Raw genomic sequence first — 18,117 nt, forward strand, 5'->3', positions numbered from 1 at the left:
TCAACAAAAGCTCCTTAGATTGGAGGAAAGCTTTGGATTTTAACCAAAAGGAAAGGTAGAGGTATAAATGGATGGATGGATAAATAAATAAATATTTTTTTCTTGGTGGAGTGGAAGGATAGTGGCAGGATCCACATCACTGACTTTATTTTCACCAATTACTTGCTGCATTTGCTCTCAAACGACTGTTAAAAACTGTTTTGTATGAACAAATATTTGTTTTCGGGATATTCTGGAAATAATAGCTGATTAACGTTATAAAATAAGATGATGGGGGGAGATTTGTGCCATCTTGATTCTCTTTGAGGGAGAGAATTTGGGACGCAATTTAGGGGTGGCAAATGCAGGAAAATGTGGTCTCCTTGCAGTCTAATGTCAACAATGCCAGATATATGTGGGGGGAAGTGCCCCCAAGATGCTGGAGCCATGCACATTGTACATAGGCTTCTTGGATGCTCCTCTTGTATCTTCTGATAAGCATGAGGAGTGAGCATGTTCTCTCCCACATGGGTGGCATTACCAGCCCACACTGCTCATGTCCCCTCTCTTGGAGGGTTGAGCCATTGGTCTTCCTGAAGGTCAGCTTGAAGCTCTTCAGCTACCCAGGCCTACACTTTGAAAGTGAGTGAAGTGAGCACATGCTTGCTTATGCCTGCATCCTCTCAATCTGTATTGAAGAGCCAAGGGGAAATGCTGTTCCAAAAATTTTAAACTTAGAAATAGAAACTAACACCAGGGAAATTGTCCCATTTGATTGACACTGTCTACAGTCCACATTCTGAAGTGTGTTCTAAAAAAAACTACAAGGAAAAAAAATGTAACTGAACCCCAGCACCTCTTTGCACAACTCTGTGCAGAAAATAAATACGGTGCCAAAAAAATGTCATTCTTGCCACTCAAAAACAAATAGTGCCCCCCCCACGCACAAATATCAGGCGATTCTGCATCTGGCATTTGCTCCACATTCTCTCAACTGGGAGGAAAAGTGCAGCTCAGAACCACATTCAAATACCTCGGGCCAAGGCCATACTGACTGCAGAGTCACCCCTGAATGGCCATAAAACGGCCATAAATCTATGCAGAAGGTACCATAATCAAGTCAAAGCGGCATGGACTGTGGAGGCTACAGCTGATTCTGCATTGGCTTCACCCTCCGTTGTTTTACAAAACCCATGTTGGAACAGAAATTCCCCTCTGCATTGCCTGCTGCTTTTTCTTCCTTTGATCATTGGATTTTATGGTAGCTTCCACACTCCATGCCGCTTTCTCTGTCTTTGATCATCGGGTTTTATGGTACCTTCTGCACAGACAGGGGTCGTTTCGTAGAAAAAGAGCTAGGGGAACTGGCCTTGCAGCTCCACTGCGGAGCCCCATGAGGGGCCCAGCAGTGGACCTGCAAGGCCGGCGGGAGTGCAAGGAAACCCCGCGAAGGCCCTCCCTGGCCCCAGGCAGGCAGGGGTGGAGAGAGGCAGGGAGGAAGCAACTTACCCTCCCTCTTCTCCTGCCTCCTCCTGGCTGAATGAGGGCCGGAAGCGGGGCGGCCGGAAGTGGGGGGCGGGGCTTCGTCATGTGCCTCGCCCCCGTACCTCACCCGGGGGAACTGCGATCCCCCACGATCCCCCCCGAAATGACCTCTGTGCACAGATATATGGCTGTTCGGGGTGACTTTGCAGCCAGTAGGGTATTGCCCTGAGCTATTTGGTTTTGAGCTGTACTTTTTTCTCCCAGTTGAGAAAATGTGGAGCGAATTCCAGATGCCGAATCACCCTACCATAAAAATCCGATGATCAAATGAAGTGAAAGCAGCATGCAATGCAGAGGGGAATTTCTGTTCCAACGTGGGTTTCGTAAAACAACAGAGGGAAAAGCCAATGCAGAATCAACCATCAGTGCAAACAAGAAGAGATGGTAGGAAAGGGGACATGAGTTTGTCGGTTAAAGTAAGCAGAGCCCACAGAAGCAGCTACATTGAAGCTCACACATGCTGCATTGCTGTTGTGGGGGTTTTTTACAGGCGTGTGAGGGAAACAGGAGTGCCAGTGGTGAAGGGCAGCTGCAGCTCTGTCTTTAGGCTCCTCCAAGCCAGTGATGGCATAGGCTGCAGGATTCAGGGAGAGGAGAACATGGATGCCCCTCTAGCTTCCTGAGGCCTTCCTTGGGGAGGTGACGTTAGTGTGTGCGTGTATTGCAATGTCTGGCTTGCTGCCTTGGCACTGGCTTTCCAGCTTGGTTTTGCTTGGGTTCTTTGGTTTGCCATTGGTCCCGTTGGGTATGCTGCCACGTTGGCCCCAGGTCCTGCCTGGTTTCCATGATACGGCACTGTTTATGTTCGGCTTGGAACAGTATCTCTTCCTCCAGTTGATTCTGCTGAGTTTCTTTGATGTGATGTTGCTTCTGTTGGACTTGCTGGTTCTGCTTGCATAGGGAGGCTTTTGCCCTAACCCTAACCCTATTTGCTTCCCCCTGGAGAAAACATAGGATTTTTTTTCCCCTATAAGAAACAAGGAGGATGGCTGGGTCACCTTGTTCATGGGCCCTTAGAACTGGACCCCTTGGTCAAATTCACATGAAACCTGGGGAGTCTTTGGTGTACAGGCAAGTACTAGACACCCTGTAATTTAGATGTCCTTTGGTTGAAAAACAACCACTCCGGCACCACCACCCCAAAAGTCCCCCACAGGGAATAATGGAATCCAAATAATTCCAGAATCCCAGCTAAGAAAATGAACCTGAATCCCAAAATGGTATTGGGGGACCTTGTTGTGTCAATTCATTTCAGATTGTCATACGCCTTGAAATGAAGTTAGCCTCCTAATATTTGTAGTGTGGATTCTACTTATAACGCACAAAACTGTTCTGGCTTGTCTATGATTTCTGAAAAAGGCTTTTCTATGGTTCATTGGTGTGGAATGGGGGAAGCTGAATTAATTTTCTTAAAAGTTCTTTCATTATTGACAAGCATTTTAATGAGATTTTGAAGATTAGATGGTTTGGGGGAAAGCTGTATTATCATTGCCAAGGGCATGTAAGAAATGAAAGGACAATTTATTCCTGATTGATATCTGGAGACGCAGGGATCCTACAAAGGGAGATTGGTCATTCTGTTCCTCCCACGCAAATCTTATTTCAGGATCAATTTCTTTTTCATTTCAAATGATCTGCCTCATTGTACAACACAAGAGGGAATCTCATCTGTCCTGATCGTGCTACTCTCTGTCTAGAGTGGCCTCCTACAAATTTATACTGAGGGTGGAATTGGGGAATAAAATGTTTTGATTTTTTTTAAAGATACTGCTGTAAAACTTGTCTGAAGAGATACGTTAATGGAAACAACAGCTAGCCAGAATAAAACAAGCACAGCCATACAAATATTAAAAGGAACTAGGCCCTGACCTCGACCAAAGGCCTAAAATCGAACTGTGCGTTTTTTTGTTGTTGGGTTTTTGTTCTGTTGTGATTTTTTTTTGTAAATCTTCAAAATTAAGGGGGGGAGGGTTGAGGGACTTTGCAAAATAAGAGATTCGAAGTGTTATTACAAAAAGATGTGAGGTTGGAATGCAAAACAAAGGTCTGATTGTAGATGTATAAGAAGAAGAAAAAAGAAACTTTTGACAGATGCATTCCTTCTAGGTGGGAAAGGGTTTAATCTTTTCAAAATGTGCCTCTCTTTTTTCGAGAGTTGTTTTGGAGATAGCCAGGGGTCATTTTGTAGAAAAAGAGGTGCAGGAGCTCATTAGCATAACTCATTAGCATAACTTATTTGCACATGCCACACCCCCTGACATCACTGGAAGTGTGTCAAAAAGCAACACCCACCGCTCAGGCTCCACTGAACTATTTTGGATTGCTAGCTACTGGGGGGGGGACACGGGCAGATGTGTCCTCGCAGAGGAGGGAGAGCTTGTACCTGAATAAAACTTGGTCTTAAAAGTGCCACTGGACTGTTTTGGGCGGGGGGGGCGGGGGGGGGGCTCTGCAACTTACCTGGCGGCTGCTTGCTGTGACTGAGCGCTGCTGGGAGCAGGGTGTGGGGCTTGTTGCATGTGCCCACCCCTTGGGCTCTTTAGTGCCGGAGCTCCGCTCCTGTGCGCTCCGACAGGAAATTACCCCTGGAGATAGCTAAGAAAAACTAGGAAAAGGAAATCATGTGTGTGTGGCTGTGTAGGTAGTGGTGGGGAATCGCTTACCCCCTTCTCCATGCACAGACCCTTTACCAGGTACAGGAGGGCTGTCAGCTGGCCAGAGTACACTGTATTGTCCCTTTAATAGAAGTCGCCCCCAATTCTTCAGCCTTGGTACGGGAACATATGGGATTATCTCACAATGGAAAAAATACTGATACAAACCTCAAATAAAGACCCTTACCCTGCCTCTCTTGATTATTATAAATTATGGTTTAACATTTTATTGCTCAGAACAAAGACCATTTTGATCAGAATTGAATTATAGATGTTTTACTATGTTACTTAATTGACACTTGATTATTTACTATGACCTCACATGTTTATGACAGTTTATTGACACTGGTTTGTCTTTGTATATGATGTTAAATTTTCAATAAAAACCTTTTAAAATGTGGAAATCAGCTGTTGAAGTTTTTCATGGCATGATAATTAATACTGATCAAATTGATATTAAAGGGACAGCTAGAGAGACAACTGTAAAAGCTGGCAACCCTAGGTCAATATATGCCTCCTCTATCCCTGTCCAGACATGCCTTTCATCCCAGATGAAGCGTACTTGTGTTCATAGCGTACACTATACCAGACCATCCCCCAAACTCTTTAGCACAAATACAAGATGTTAGCGTTTCAGTGAATATGGAGAAAACGGTTATGTATTTATTCATTTAAAATGTTCATGCCTGTCACTCAATATAGCATTCGGCATAACAATGCAATTTCTCCCTGATTCCCCATTAATTTTGTGTGACCTCCCTGTCATCCGATATATGGGGTAGATTTACAAGATGCGTTAACATTTGATCCATAGTGTGGCAAAAATCTCATTACAGAGGAACATTTCCTCATTGATAGCGACTAATCTTTGGAGATTAAAAATATCATCTCACTGTAAGCATGTGCTGAAAATATCAGACAATCAGACTGTCAAACGATAACTACATGGATCAAATAGTAATTTGAACTCATCCCATGAGCTACAACAAATCTGACAAATTGATCTACATGCATTTTGCAACTTTTATCCTGCACGGACATAGAAAAGTTATAAAATTTGAAACAGTCAACATGCAATATTTCTCTCTTCAGTAGTTTTGAAAGCCTCTTTTGCCAAGTCTTCATGCTATTTATCTGACACTTTGATGCTTTGTAAGTTATCTAGATAGATAAAACCCAGTATCCAGCACAGAATCATAGAATCATAGAGTTGGAAACCCCTCTTCCCTTTTGTATCCCACTTTTTTCGAGAATTTTTTAAAAAATTAATTAAAAAATACACTGGGGGTTCACTTTGTCCAAATGATAGAAGTTGCACCAGTAACTTTAAAAAAATGAATCCCCTCAGCATCTCTGCTAGACAACCACAACAGTACTGGCAGCCTTTATCCCTTGGTGTCTGAAAGGAAAATGCAGTGGGAGGGGGAAAGGCCCTTTCTAGGGCTGTTTTGGCCTTTAAGGGAGGACACATCAGAGCCAGGCATGGCAGCAACCACTGGGCAACTTGCATGACTCACCCAGGCCTGGTTGCTTGCTACTTGTCAACAGCAGCTATCCCACAAAAGCTAGTGTGGTGTAATGTTAGTTACAGACTAGAATCTGGGGCCGCGGTCACATGGACCTCTTACCGCGCTAGTTTTCCCGCAGTTCTTCTATCCGTGACATTTTATATCGCTTGGAGGTGGTCAGACGGTCCCTCTGTCTTCCGCTTCACTCGCGCAAAGTACTGATCACACAGTGCACCATCCCCGCGGTGGCACGGGTTTAAAAAAAAACACCTGCACATGCGCTTGGGCATACATACAAACTAAGAAGACCAAAATAAAAGCTAGCGCCTGTTTGCACATGCGCATAACTTAAACCGGAAACACAAAAAAGGGGGGGAGGGTAGCATGGTCACAGCGGATTGCTGTCCAGATACCAAAACTGCGGATACAAAGCGCGAGATATCGGAAAACACCTGTTCCAACAGGTGTCAGAAAACGCGGATAAAAAGAGCGGAAACCGCGGGACTCAGCCCACTTCGGTGCGGGAGGCGGGTTTGCCAATATGAACAGGAAACTTTAATGCGCGAGGGATCAGCAGCGAAGCCCGCACTAAAAGTCCATGTGACCTGACCCTGGGAGATCTAGGTTTGGAGCGCTTCTCTTCTGTGAAAGCTCTCTGAGTGACCACGGGCCAGTTACACATTCTCAGCCTAGCTTAACTCCCAGGTTGTTGTAAGGATAAAATAGAGATAGGGAAAATGCTTTACCGGTTGATGTCTTTTTGGTTCTTTTATGTATCTGGTCAATGACCATACTAATAAACTACTACTAATAAATATAGCTGACAATTGGGAGGGGGGTCACAGAAAAAGTAGGTTGCTGGTTGGGTGGGAAGGAAAGAAGAAATCAGAGAAAGTTGAGGCTATGGGGGCTGCCAGGTGGAGGGGGAAAGGAAATAGTGTGGGGAGGGGATGCAGGGGAAAGTGAGGTGCCATGCAAGTCCTTGTACATTCCCCACCATGCAACTGGGCCAGGATCAACTGGCACTGCACAGCTTTGACAGAGTCTTCCTGAGAAGAAGCTGCCAGGGGAAAGGAAGGAGGGAAAGCTGAAGACCAGGGAGCATATAAAGGTAAGCTGGCTGGTGGCTGGAAAGGAAAGAAGGAAGCAGTAAAGTGGGACAGGCTGTGGGGGTTTCAGGGATGGGAAAGAGGAAATCGTACGGGAACGGGAAATGAAATGTCCTCCGCAAGTCCTTCAGGGTCCCCTGCTTGTGCATTGTCTAACCGTGATGTTTTCAACCATCCTGTAAAGTAGGATAGCATGAGGATAACAATGCAGAGAAGGAGCTGAGAAGAGAGTGGGTTGGATTCTAACAAAGCACAAGCAGAGAGTGCTCATGGAAGCAGATATTTCCCATGCACCCCCTTCCTTGGCAGCTCTTTTTGACCCACAAATAGCTAATACCAGATGTCAGGGGATGCAACACGGATGGCTGTAGTGAGGAGGAAGCAGCAGGCCAAGTCACTCCTCTCTGTCTCTTATGCCTGAGGAATCTCTTATATCAGTAGAAGAGCCAATCATAGCCTGACTCTACAGCATCCATACAAATCAATAAAAAGGCATCGTATTGAACATCAGTATATTTATATCAACATTAAATGTGATTTTTTCATTATGGCATTTGAAAAAGAGAGATTTGGAAAATGTATCTATTTATACCTGAATTTTCTCCCTGGAGAGACCCCCAAGTGACTTACAAAAGAATACACACGGTATGAATAAACCAGAAGCTAACCATGTACAGCTAAGTTGGGCCCTGGGACAGAAGTCTAATCCTCTAACAGTTTGTTTCATACACAAGAGAAAAATACCAGCAACGGGATTTGTCTGTGGCTCAAGACCTACCATGACAGCATTAGACATCTGCAGGACTAAAGAAGACGACTCTGTGGACTCTCCCCATCTCTGTTAATCCAGCCCGACACACTTATTGTCCCCTTTTTCTTGTCCTTGCTTCCTCCTCTCATCCAGAGATCACAAATACATGATTTAAAATGTAGAATTTAGAAAGATACACACAATTCACTGTTTCAAAGATATAATTTAACTGGAAACAGCGTTCATGTCCAGCAATCCCACAACGATCAGGGAAAGTGGCAGCCGCACCAGTTGTTAGAGAAGACGAAGGAGAGCAGGTGCAGAATATAAAAATTTATTTGGCTCTTGTGGATAACGCATTTTGCAGTAAGCTTCATCAGGGGATCTGCTACAGAAGTTTTCCAATTCCCACCTTGAACAGTAGAATCAAGGTGGGAACTAGCAAACCCACAGCAACAACAGGCAGGTATAACAAAGTTAGAGTCCAGTGGTGCCTTTAAGACCAACAATTTTTTATTCAAGATGTGAACTTTCGTGTGCATACACACTTCGTGCCATTGGACTCTAACTTTGTTGTATCGCTTCAGACCAACACGGCTGCCCACCTTGATCTATCTTAATAGGCAGGTACGTTGTGAATGAGGAAGAAGTGCTATGTTTCGATTAACAGCAGTAGAATAACACATCGTTAAGTGCTGTGTCGTCATTGGGACCTTGCTCTGCCTCCACCCTTGTCTGTAGCCCACATATCCCATCCTTGCAGTTTTCACTCCAGGGGCCAAACGAACCCCATTCGTGTGAGTTGCCGACCAGTATGCTTCCATCTTCACAGCGAAACATGATGTTGTTAGCCGCCGTATCATCCCAAAACCCTTGGGGTAACTCCACCCTCAGAGAGAAGGCCACCAGCTTACCACCACTTGGGCAATAGTAGCGCCCAGACCAAGTACCCCACCTGCCGGAGACAAACAAGGGAATTAATCTAAGAAATATACATATTTTTCTGCCAATAGTACATAAAAGCCTTAGAGCCTTGAGATGGGCTAGCAATACGATGGATCTGGCAAGATATCCTCTTGCGGAGATGATCTTTTTCCTGCCATCCAATCAGGCCCTTAGCTGGGATTTTGTGGCTTGTGGGGCAAAATTTTTTCTGGTGGGGCTGAAGTTAAGTGCAGAAAGAAAAGCCATTTAGCCAATAGAAAGCTGTTACCAGGATAGATCTCTAAATTGCAAGCCATCAACCACTTTAGATGACAGTTCTCAGCTGCTGCAAGTTAATCACTTCTGTCAACCTAAGCAACAATTCTGATAACAAGCCAGCAGGTGGGGTGATGACTTCTATAGTCAAGAAAGCTAACACTCTCTTAAAGGAGACAACTTTCTTGACACAGAGTTAGAAGGGATCCTAAAGGTAACCTACTCCAACCTCCTTGCTCAGTGCGGGAATTAATCAACTACAGCACCCCGCTCTACTTAAAGGAGTGCACAACTTTAAAAAAAATTAAAATGATTGAAAAAAGCATTTACAGGAGGAATTCTTGTGGTGCTGGGCCTTTAAGAAAGGGGGTGGAGCCCCCAAAAGCCCCACCGTAGCTACAGGCCTGCATCTGATTCCCACAGCAGCCTGGTGCAACCTCTGAAAATCCCATGCTGGAAGTCAAAGGAAGGTCGTAGATAACATGGCACATGGCACAGAGGGCTGCAATAAGATGGGGAAACTGGGTGAAATCTTCCTCTTGCAGGACAGAAAACTCACCAGATCCATCCCAATATTTATTTATAAAAAGTCAATATATTTTTGTCAATATATTTAAATTGAAATTAAATTAAAAGTCAATACATTTAAATATTTATATCCCACCTTTCTTCATGGCTCAAGGTGGTTTACAAATCACAATTTAACACATACAGAATTTATTTTATAAATCCAAATATCCCCCTCTCCACTAAAAGAGACCTATGGTCTACACCCTATTAAAAGCCTTGGCAACGAAAATGGCCTTGCAGCACGTACTCAAAATTGCTAAAGATGGCACCCCCCTCAACTCCTCAGGGAGCCCATTCCACAGGAACGGGCTTGCTACCCTCAGTGGGGGAAGGGTCACTAGTTAGTGCAAAGGGGCAAATGAGAAGCGACCGTCCTTTAGATATGCAGGCCCTAGGTTGTGAGGGTCTTAAGTGTCAGAACGAGCACCTCAAATTGAACTAAGAAACAAACTGTCAAGCACTGTGGTTGTTTTAAGGTAGGCAAGACATGCTATTAACCTGCTCTGCAAATGCCAGTTCCTCTACAGCCACTAAAAGTGAAGCCAATACCATATCTGACCCCCTGACCATCTTGCCTGGTTTCACTTCAGTTTGTTTTGCCTTCACCACCAGGCCACGGACTCAAAGCACTAGTTCAGAGCGAGGACAGACACATCTGCAGGCTTGGCTAATGGATAAAACAGAGCAGGGGTCCCCAAAGCTTTTCGAGCCTGTGGGCAACTTTGGAATTCTGACACAGTGTGGTGGGCGTGACCACAAAATGGCCACCAAAAGAGGCAGAGCTAACCCATAAAATGGCCACTGCAGGGGGTAGAGCCAGCCAACCACACATAGAGGAAGCACAAGTGCCGGGTGGAAGAGGAGTACTTTTAAAAAATATATTGGGAAAGAGGAGTGAGAGGATAAAACCAATACTGTGGTGGCAGCTGCTGCACAAACATTATTTTAATCTGCACGGCCAATCAGATCTCCAGTGGCCAATCAGAAGCCCTGCTGGGCAGGAGCCCTACCTGGCCCCCACTCGTGTTCTAAAAACACTTGATAGGTACCAGGAGAGGGGTCGGCGGGTGCCTTGGTGTCCAAAGCCACCGCATCAGAGACCCGTGAAATAGATAATGGATCGAATAGAGCTGTGTGTCATCTACATTGCAATGACGTGCAGTGTTGAAGCTCTGGAAGATCTCATTCAGTGGCCTCATATAGATATTAAAGAGCACGGGTGAGAGAATGAAACCAGAAGCAGACCTCCTATAACTAGGTCAGTTCTTATAACAAGTCCAGGTGGCTTTGGTAGACCTAATTAAGCCTAAGCCACCTTTAGATTTTGCTCTGTAGTCATTCAAGACGGGGTGTTGATGCTGAGGACTGACTACCCCCAGAACACACATCCGGGCAGAGGAAGGGAAGTGATTCCACAGGGGCGGTCTTAGTGAACCTGGGGCCCTGGACATGTTACTGTCAACACCAAACTGGCTGCTGGAACAGGCGTGCTCAGGGCTATTTTTGGGCAAGAATGCACAGGAACCGAGTTCCGGCTGGCTCCCAAGTTGGCCACGCCCAGCAGGAACTCATTAGCATAACAGGCCACACCCAACAGCAGAAACTCATTAGGATTGGCTTAGGGCTGCCAAATGCAGCCGGGGGGCGGGGAATCCCCCGTTTTGGAGCCCCGATTCCCGGCGTGCCGGAATCGGGGCCCGGGGGAAACCCCACCCCCGCGTGCGCGTCACCCGGAAGTGACGTCGCACGCTGGGGGCAGGGCCACGCGATTTGAGGGGAAAACTCTTTGTTTTCCCCTCAAATCGCGTGCCCAACAGCAGAAACTCATTAGGATTGGCTACATTAGGGGTGTGTGGCCTAACATGCAAAGGAGTTCCTGCTACAAAAAAAGTCCTGGGTTTTGACAACAAACAAGGTAAACAGAATAACAAGCAAAAGGTGGGTGTGTCTGGATGACCAGACTTCTGATAACTTGGGGGTGCGTCCTAATGTGCTAATGAGCTGTGCTGGCAGGGGTGTGATCTAATATGCTAATGAGTTTCTGCTGTTGGGTGTGGCCTATTATGCTAATGAGTTCCTGCTGGGCTTTTTCTACAAAAAGAGCCCTGGGCGTGCTGATGCCTGCCACCCCCCTGATCCAGCTGCCTGAGCCCTGAATGGCATGTGTGGGTGGCAGCGGGAGCCTACTTGCCTTTCCCTGATCTTTCTCCCTTCATGGGTGGTGGGGCCGTGGGTGGTTGGGGCCCTTCCCAGCCTGGGACAGCTGCCCCAGTCGACCCATGGCTAAGACCATCCCCGGATCCCTGCTGAGAACATGAAGCAACAGGGTACGCGTGGGGAGTGGGGACACAAACAGAGGCAATGGCAGATCTACATTTTTGGGACCCTGAAGCTGGAACTGTTATGGGGGGCCCTTCTCAACCAGCAACACTAGGGCAACATCCAATAAGGTCCAAAGGGCCTTGCTGCCCTTGTAAGGACCTTGAGGCCCAAATGGCAGATAATAGGTATTAGATCATATTCTAAGGTCAATATTAAGTACTTCAACCCATTGGCTTACGATTCTGTCACTAAAATAGCCTTATTTTAATAAGAAACACTTTAACAAACCTCCATCAATTTTGTCGAGAAATTCACTCATTTTAAAAAAAGTTGCTTCGGGGCCCCTCCAGGATTAGGGGCCCTGAAGCTTAAGCGTCATTAGTTTCATGGTAGATCTGCCCCCACACAGAGGGCAGAACCTGTTGCATCTGAACAGCTGCCACTAGATCACAACGAGCTACTCACTTTGAAACACTGGATGAAATAAATGTACCATCAGAGCATATCAGACGGATGCCGTTCAGGGACGTATCATCGTTGTCCACGTCGCCTCCCTGATATGGCTCTATCTGAGGTAGGAGAGATAAAGAGGCAGTGTGCTGGGGGAAGTCCTAAGGTTCCCACAATTACATGAGGGCAAGGCACATTGATTTCTGTGGGGACATAAGAACATAAGAAGAGCACAGCTGGATCAGGCCAGTGATATTTCTAGTCCAGCATCCTGTCTCACACAGTGCCCAACCAGTTTCCCTGGAGGGCCAACAACAGGGCATAGAGGCTGAGACTGTTATGTCCACGGACTGCCACTAGGCGCCCGCGATACAGCGGAGCTTGAGTCCGGAGAACAATGGGACCAGGCTCCTGCACCCTGCCACTAGGGGAACCAATGGGACATTGGCGGGAGGTTTGAATGGGCCAATGGGAGGTTCCCCAGACTGTATATAAGCGGCCGGTTGGCCGTTGGTGGGTGTGCGTGTTGTGTACTAGTAAAGTGTGCAGTGTATCATGCGTGCCTCAGAAATTCTTCCATGCAGCTAACTCACTACACAACAGAGACCTTCCCCTGATGTTGCCTCTTGGCTCCAGGATTCAGAGTTTTGGTGTCCCTGAATGTGGTGGTTCCCCTCAGTCACCGTGGCTAGTAGCCACTGATGGACCTCTCCTCCATCAATCCATCCAGTCCCCTTTTCAAGCTGCTTACTGCCAAGACCCCGGCACTGCAGCCTGGAGTGAACAGCATTCTAATAACCAGCTTAGATCAAAGAGGCACAGTGTGGCAAGATCCTTATCCTCTTTTGATATTTCATGGTCCCGTGAAGAGCTATGTAAAGTTCATAGCATAGGCAAATATTCAAAAGGCAGAGAACTAGAGAGAAAGCAAAATAGGGGGAAAGGTTTTGAGAAGGGTTCTGTTTAAATGTCTTGCGGAAGAGTGTTGATCCCAGTGCCCAAAACAGACCCTTTTAGCAAATAATCGTTATGGTTTTGTTCTTGGAGCAGGCTGTTTTAAATACTCCAGGTGTGGCACGGTAATCTGGCATGCTCTGAACCAATGCTCCCTTTAAGCTGTGGAGTCCTGTGAGCAAAAAAGTTCTACTTTGTGAGCTACCGGCATTAAAGTTTTGAGTGAGCGATTTGGCTACTGCATAAACTAGTTTGCTCTGGTGCCGTCCTTCCTGAGCTAAGACAAACATGTGTGAGCCGGAGGCTTAGAGGGAACACTGTCTGAACTTGTGTGACTCATCTTGAACTATGCCCTGATCTTTCCTTGGGGCAGATGGGTTGGGTCCCACAAATCGAGTATCTGAGGCAACCTTCCCTGGCCCCAAGAGGCTCAAAATAGCATCTCACATCAAGGGAAGGCATCCACAGCAAGAGGGTCCCTCTCCTAACAAAAGGGATCTATAGGATCAACCTTTTACTTCCTGCACTAGCTGAAACTTGTTAGCTCCATCATAAAAGGGTGTAATTACCTTGAGGGCAGGAAGGGTTGTGCATCAGTGCTTAGTTCTCGCGGCCCTTTTTCACATGCCCAGAGAAATGCTGATCACCACTTGGGGTCAGGAAGCAATTTTTCTCCAGACCAGTTTGGCTAGAGATCCTGGAGGCAATTTGTCATCTTCTGGGCATGGAGTAGGGGTCACTGGAGGTGTAGGGGTCACTGGAGGTGTGGGGGGGGGAGGTATTTGTGAATTTCCTAAATTCTGCAGGTGGTTGGACTAGATGACCCCGGAGGTCCCTTCCAACTTTATGATGCTATGATTCCTATGAACTCTAGGTGGCACCCCAGCAAGACTATTTTGAGGGGACACGGACAAGCAATTCAGCATCACATAAATGTGCAACATCACATCCAGTGCCAAATGAGAAGTGTCATCATCAGATCGGGGCGACAATCTAGCATAGAGTCAGGTGGGTAGCTGTGTTGGTCTGAAGCAGCAAAATAAAGTTTGAGTCCAGTGGCACCTTTAAGAACAACAAAGTTGTTTAAGAGCAACAAAGTCCAAGCACACTTCTTCAGAAACAATGAAACGGAATTTCCTCAACCATTACATATGTAATGGTTGGGGAAATTCTGTCACTGTATCTGAAGAAGTGAGCTTGCACGCAAAAGCTCATATCTTAAATAAAAGTTTGTTGGACTTAAAGGTGCCTCTGGGCTCAAACTTCAATCTAGCATAGAGTTTTGGGTGAACCCTAGAGCATCATGAGGACTAGAGGTCTTATTTCAGATGACCTCTGAAAAGTGAGGAAGGAGGGCTTGGATGTCCCTAGGTGGGACAAGGCCCCCATAGACATTTCTGTGGTTACACCCCTACCTGGAACTGTTTTCTGGTTCACAGGCACCATTTTGTTCATAGTTTAGGAAGAGGGAATGACAGAAACTTCAGGACAGCTAGTCAGCACAAGAGGATCTGAAAAGGCCAATTTTACCTTCAGTGAGAAACCAATAGCATAACCATTTGGACAGTGTTCCTCAACTCCCCAGTAGCCCCATGGGCCACCATTGTTCACAAAGATCTCTGGAATAGAAGACGAACTAAGAACATGTTTACGTGCCGTAACCCAGCAGCAGCATGACAGGAGAATGATAAGCACAGTGCTTGAGGAAAGACCCATCACATGCAGTCCTCTTTGACTTAAGTGGTGGAAATGTGGTTGAAGAACAGCAGCCACAAGAATTCAGGGTTTCTTCCCAGGTCTAGTGCCACCATCCCTATTGCAAAAGAAGATATTTGCATTAATTAGTTGAAGTAAACATGAACTGGAAGAACTATAGGTTGAAGCCAGAGATATTATCAAGGAAAAACATGCAAAGACTATTCCTGTAGCCAAAAGGAATGAAAAGCCTCAGTGGATGACCAATGAAACTCTTAAAATTATTTAAGACAGACAAGAAGCAAAATTAAAATGTGACAAAAATGAGGTAGGTTAGAAGGAGATAGAGTGACTAGATTAAGGTTACCCAGTCTGCTTCAGGGCAGAGCGGGAATGTGAACCTGGGTCTCTCCAGTCTAGTCAAACACTCTAACCAATGGAATAGAATGAATTCCTTAATACAACTGGATTCAATTTCTTTAGTAAAGAAACCAAAGCAAATTGTTTTTTTAATTATTAAATAAAGACCCACATCTGAATCTGGCTCTCTTTCCCCCCTCTTGCATACCCCTCTTAGCATTATTCTACAAAGGCTCTGACATTTCAGATTAAGCACTTTTCTAAAGAAGAATGGTTTTGCTCTCCGGCCAAAGGCTCTTAATGAGCTGGTCAGATTGGCCTCCCACTGGGCATCCCACACCATCACAGATGTTCAGTTCAAATGTCTTGGCTTGATCTTAAAGCCACTTTAAAAATAGAACAGAAAGGCAGGATACAGCGAGGGAAAGAATGGATTCCTTAAAAGTGCCAATTGTACACTCACCTGTCTGGCCCCATTTATTTATATAGATTGTGATCCTGTCCCAAGGATTCAGTGTTACCTACAGTTTGAAAATCCCAGGGGAGGGGGGAACAAATAACCAGTGTGGCATAGTGTTTGCCAGAACTGGGAGACTTGGCTTCAAGACCCTGTTCAGCCATGAAACTAATCTTGGGCCACTGACTCACTCCCTGACACACACAGCATATCCTACCTCACAAGGGTTTTTGTAAGGATGAAATGGAGGAGAACTACACTCAGAGGAAGGACGGACTTTAAAAAGTGACAGATCGAAAATATTCCCAGTGCTTTACACACACACACGCGCACACACACACACACACAAGTGTGGGCTCTCAGGCTCCTCCGATGACCCCTGTAGGTAGGAACTTGAACCTGTTTTACTTTGGGGGGGAATTAACCCTCCATGTATTTTTTTAAAGATTTCAGATTATTCTGGAAACTTGGGGGGGGGATCACTCAAGTTTTGGTTAAGTGTGGCCTCAATCTGCAGATTTAGGTATCTGAAGATGGGGGACACACTTGAGAAATATATATACATTTGCCATCAAGTTGCTGCTAAGGAATTCAGGTGTGGCAATGCGGGTGACAAAGATCGACAGCAGAAGTTTCGGTCCCCGGGATCTCCAGGTTAAAAGATCAGGTGGTACATGAGGAGAAAGACATTTACTTGAGATCCTGAAGACCCTGTTTTAATTCGGAATTTTGTAGTTTTAACTGGTTTTAAAATTGTATTGGATTCTATGTTGTTGTAAACCGCCCTGAGCCCCGCGTAAGCGGGGAAGGATGGTTAAGAAGTTGAATGAAATATAAATAAAGAGCTGTTGCCAGTCAAAGTAGACAACACTGACCTTGATATCACCCAAACTAAAGGCCCATCTAGATGTGACAGGCGTCCCCACTTTAGCCCTGGGGGTTAACTGCCATTGTAAAAAGGGACTTCCCAGGTAGGAACTCCTTTACAGTGCCCGATTCTGGTTGGGATCACCATGGCATGGGGGGATAAGAAGAAGAAGAAGAAGAGAAGAAGAGATTGGATTTATCCCCCGCCCTTCACTACCCAAAGGTGTCTCAGAGCGGCTTACAATCTCCTTTCCCTTCCCCTCCCCACAACAGACACCCTGTGAGGCAGGTGGGGCTGAGAGAGCTCTTGACAGAAACTGCTCTTTTTTCAAGAACAGCTCTTATCAGAACTACGGTTTGCCCAAGGTCATCCAGCCAGGTGCAAGTGGAGGCGTGGGGAATCAAACCCGCTTATCCCAGATTACAGTCCGCACACTTAACCACTACACCAAACTGCTGCCTTCCCCTCTGGTGCCACTCCTCCTCCCTGAAACAGCACTGGAAGACTAATGCTGCCCTCATTCTGGAGGGGGAAAGCAGCCTTTTGAACCATCTTTTGGAGCAACACCTATGCTGGATTAACTAAAAGGTGAGGGGAAGCACTTTAGGTGCTCCCGAAAATGATTGTGGAAAGTGTGCCATTACCACACGCACACACACACACACTTTCAGCTTGCCATAACCATTATAATCAAGAACAGCATGAATGGATGGTTTTTCTGGCCTTGTCTCCCTCAGGGCCGTCATCTGGCCAAGAGGGTAAATTTTGGTTGGGTGGCAGCTAGTGTTCCCTCTAAGCTGAATTAGTGTGAGCTAGCTCAGTTTTTCAGCCTCCAGTTCACAGAATTTTTGTCTTAGCTCAGGGAGGATGGCCCCAGAGCAAACTAATTTGTGCAGTAAGCCAAATTGCTCACTCAGAACTTTAATGCCAGGAGCTCACAAAGTAGAATTTCTGGTCACAAGACTCCACAGCTTAGAGGGACCATCGCAACCCTCCTTTCCCCTTTCATAAAGCTGCTGAGAGCAAAGCAATATAGTACTACTTACACACACAGTAGGCAATTCCAACAGACAGCTGAGGAGTGAAATGTGAGTGTGGGCAGGGCAGGGAAATATCAGACTTGGCAGTCATCAGCAGCACAAGTTCTGTTCTGCTCCTCTATTGCCCTAGCCCGGCCTCCCACCATTGACTAACATAAGTGCCTCCAAAACCAAAAGTCAAAGGTATTGGGTAGGAAATGTGTGTGGGAGGGTCCTTAAAGTGAAATAGTGCCAACCCATTTTTTTTTCCATGACATTTCAGAAGGTCAAGTCTGAGGAGAGTAGGTTTTGGAGTCCATGGAAAATTCAGTTCCCACACACACACACTAGCTACAGTATCTATATATCTAATACCGAAAGGCGCCCCCTGCATGCGGATGCCTAAATCCGTGCATCGGGGGCACCTGGGGGGGAGGGAGATTTTTGTGCACACTTGGGGCAGTCCCCAGGTGTGCACAAAAATCTAAAAACCCGAAAAAAATATTGGGGGGATACGTAAATCCCCCCAAAAGTGACAGAGCGTCCCCTGCGCATGCGCAGGGAACGCTCTTCAGCCGGCCTCGCTGCTGCCGCTTCGGCGTGGGGGGGAGAGACCATCGAGGCCCGGCAGCTGCAGCCGCTCGGGCCTCACTTCGGCGGGGGGGAACCAGCGAGG

At 46.2% G+C, this 18,117-nt stretch overlaps 1 protein-coding gene across 1 annotated transcript in view; it reads right to left on the minus strand.

Moving 5' to 3' along the window:
- Positions 1-8,209: 8,209 nt before the first annotated feature.
- The window catches only part of LOC107107136 (vitelline membrane outer layer protein 1-like), a 13,334-nt gene continuing 3,426 nt past the window's right edge, over positions 8,210-18,117 (minus strand). Inside the window, exons 2-4 of the mRNA XM_015407384.1 lie at positions 14,573-14,661; positions 12,104-12,207; positions 8,210-8,501 (exon numbers count right to left, since the gene is read on the minus strand). Of these exons, the coding sequence (XP_015262870.1) occupies positions 8,210-8,501; positions 12,104-12,207; positions 14,573-14,661 (485 nt within the window). The remainder of the gene's footprint in view (positions 8,502-12,103; positions 12,208-14,572; positions 14,662-18,117) is intronic.

Source organism: Gekko japonicus, unplaced genomic scaffold (assembly GCF_001447785.1).
Source record: "Gekko japonicus isolate JY-2015 unplaced genomic scaffold, Gekko_japonicus_V1.1 scaffold3066, whole genome shotgun sequence".
In the NCBI taxonomy this organism is placed as follows: Eukaryota; Metazoa; Chordata; class Lepidosauria; order Squamata; family Gekkonidae; genus Gekko; species Gekko japonicus.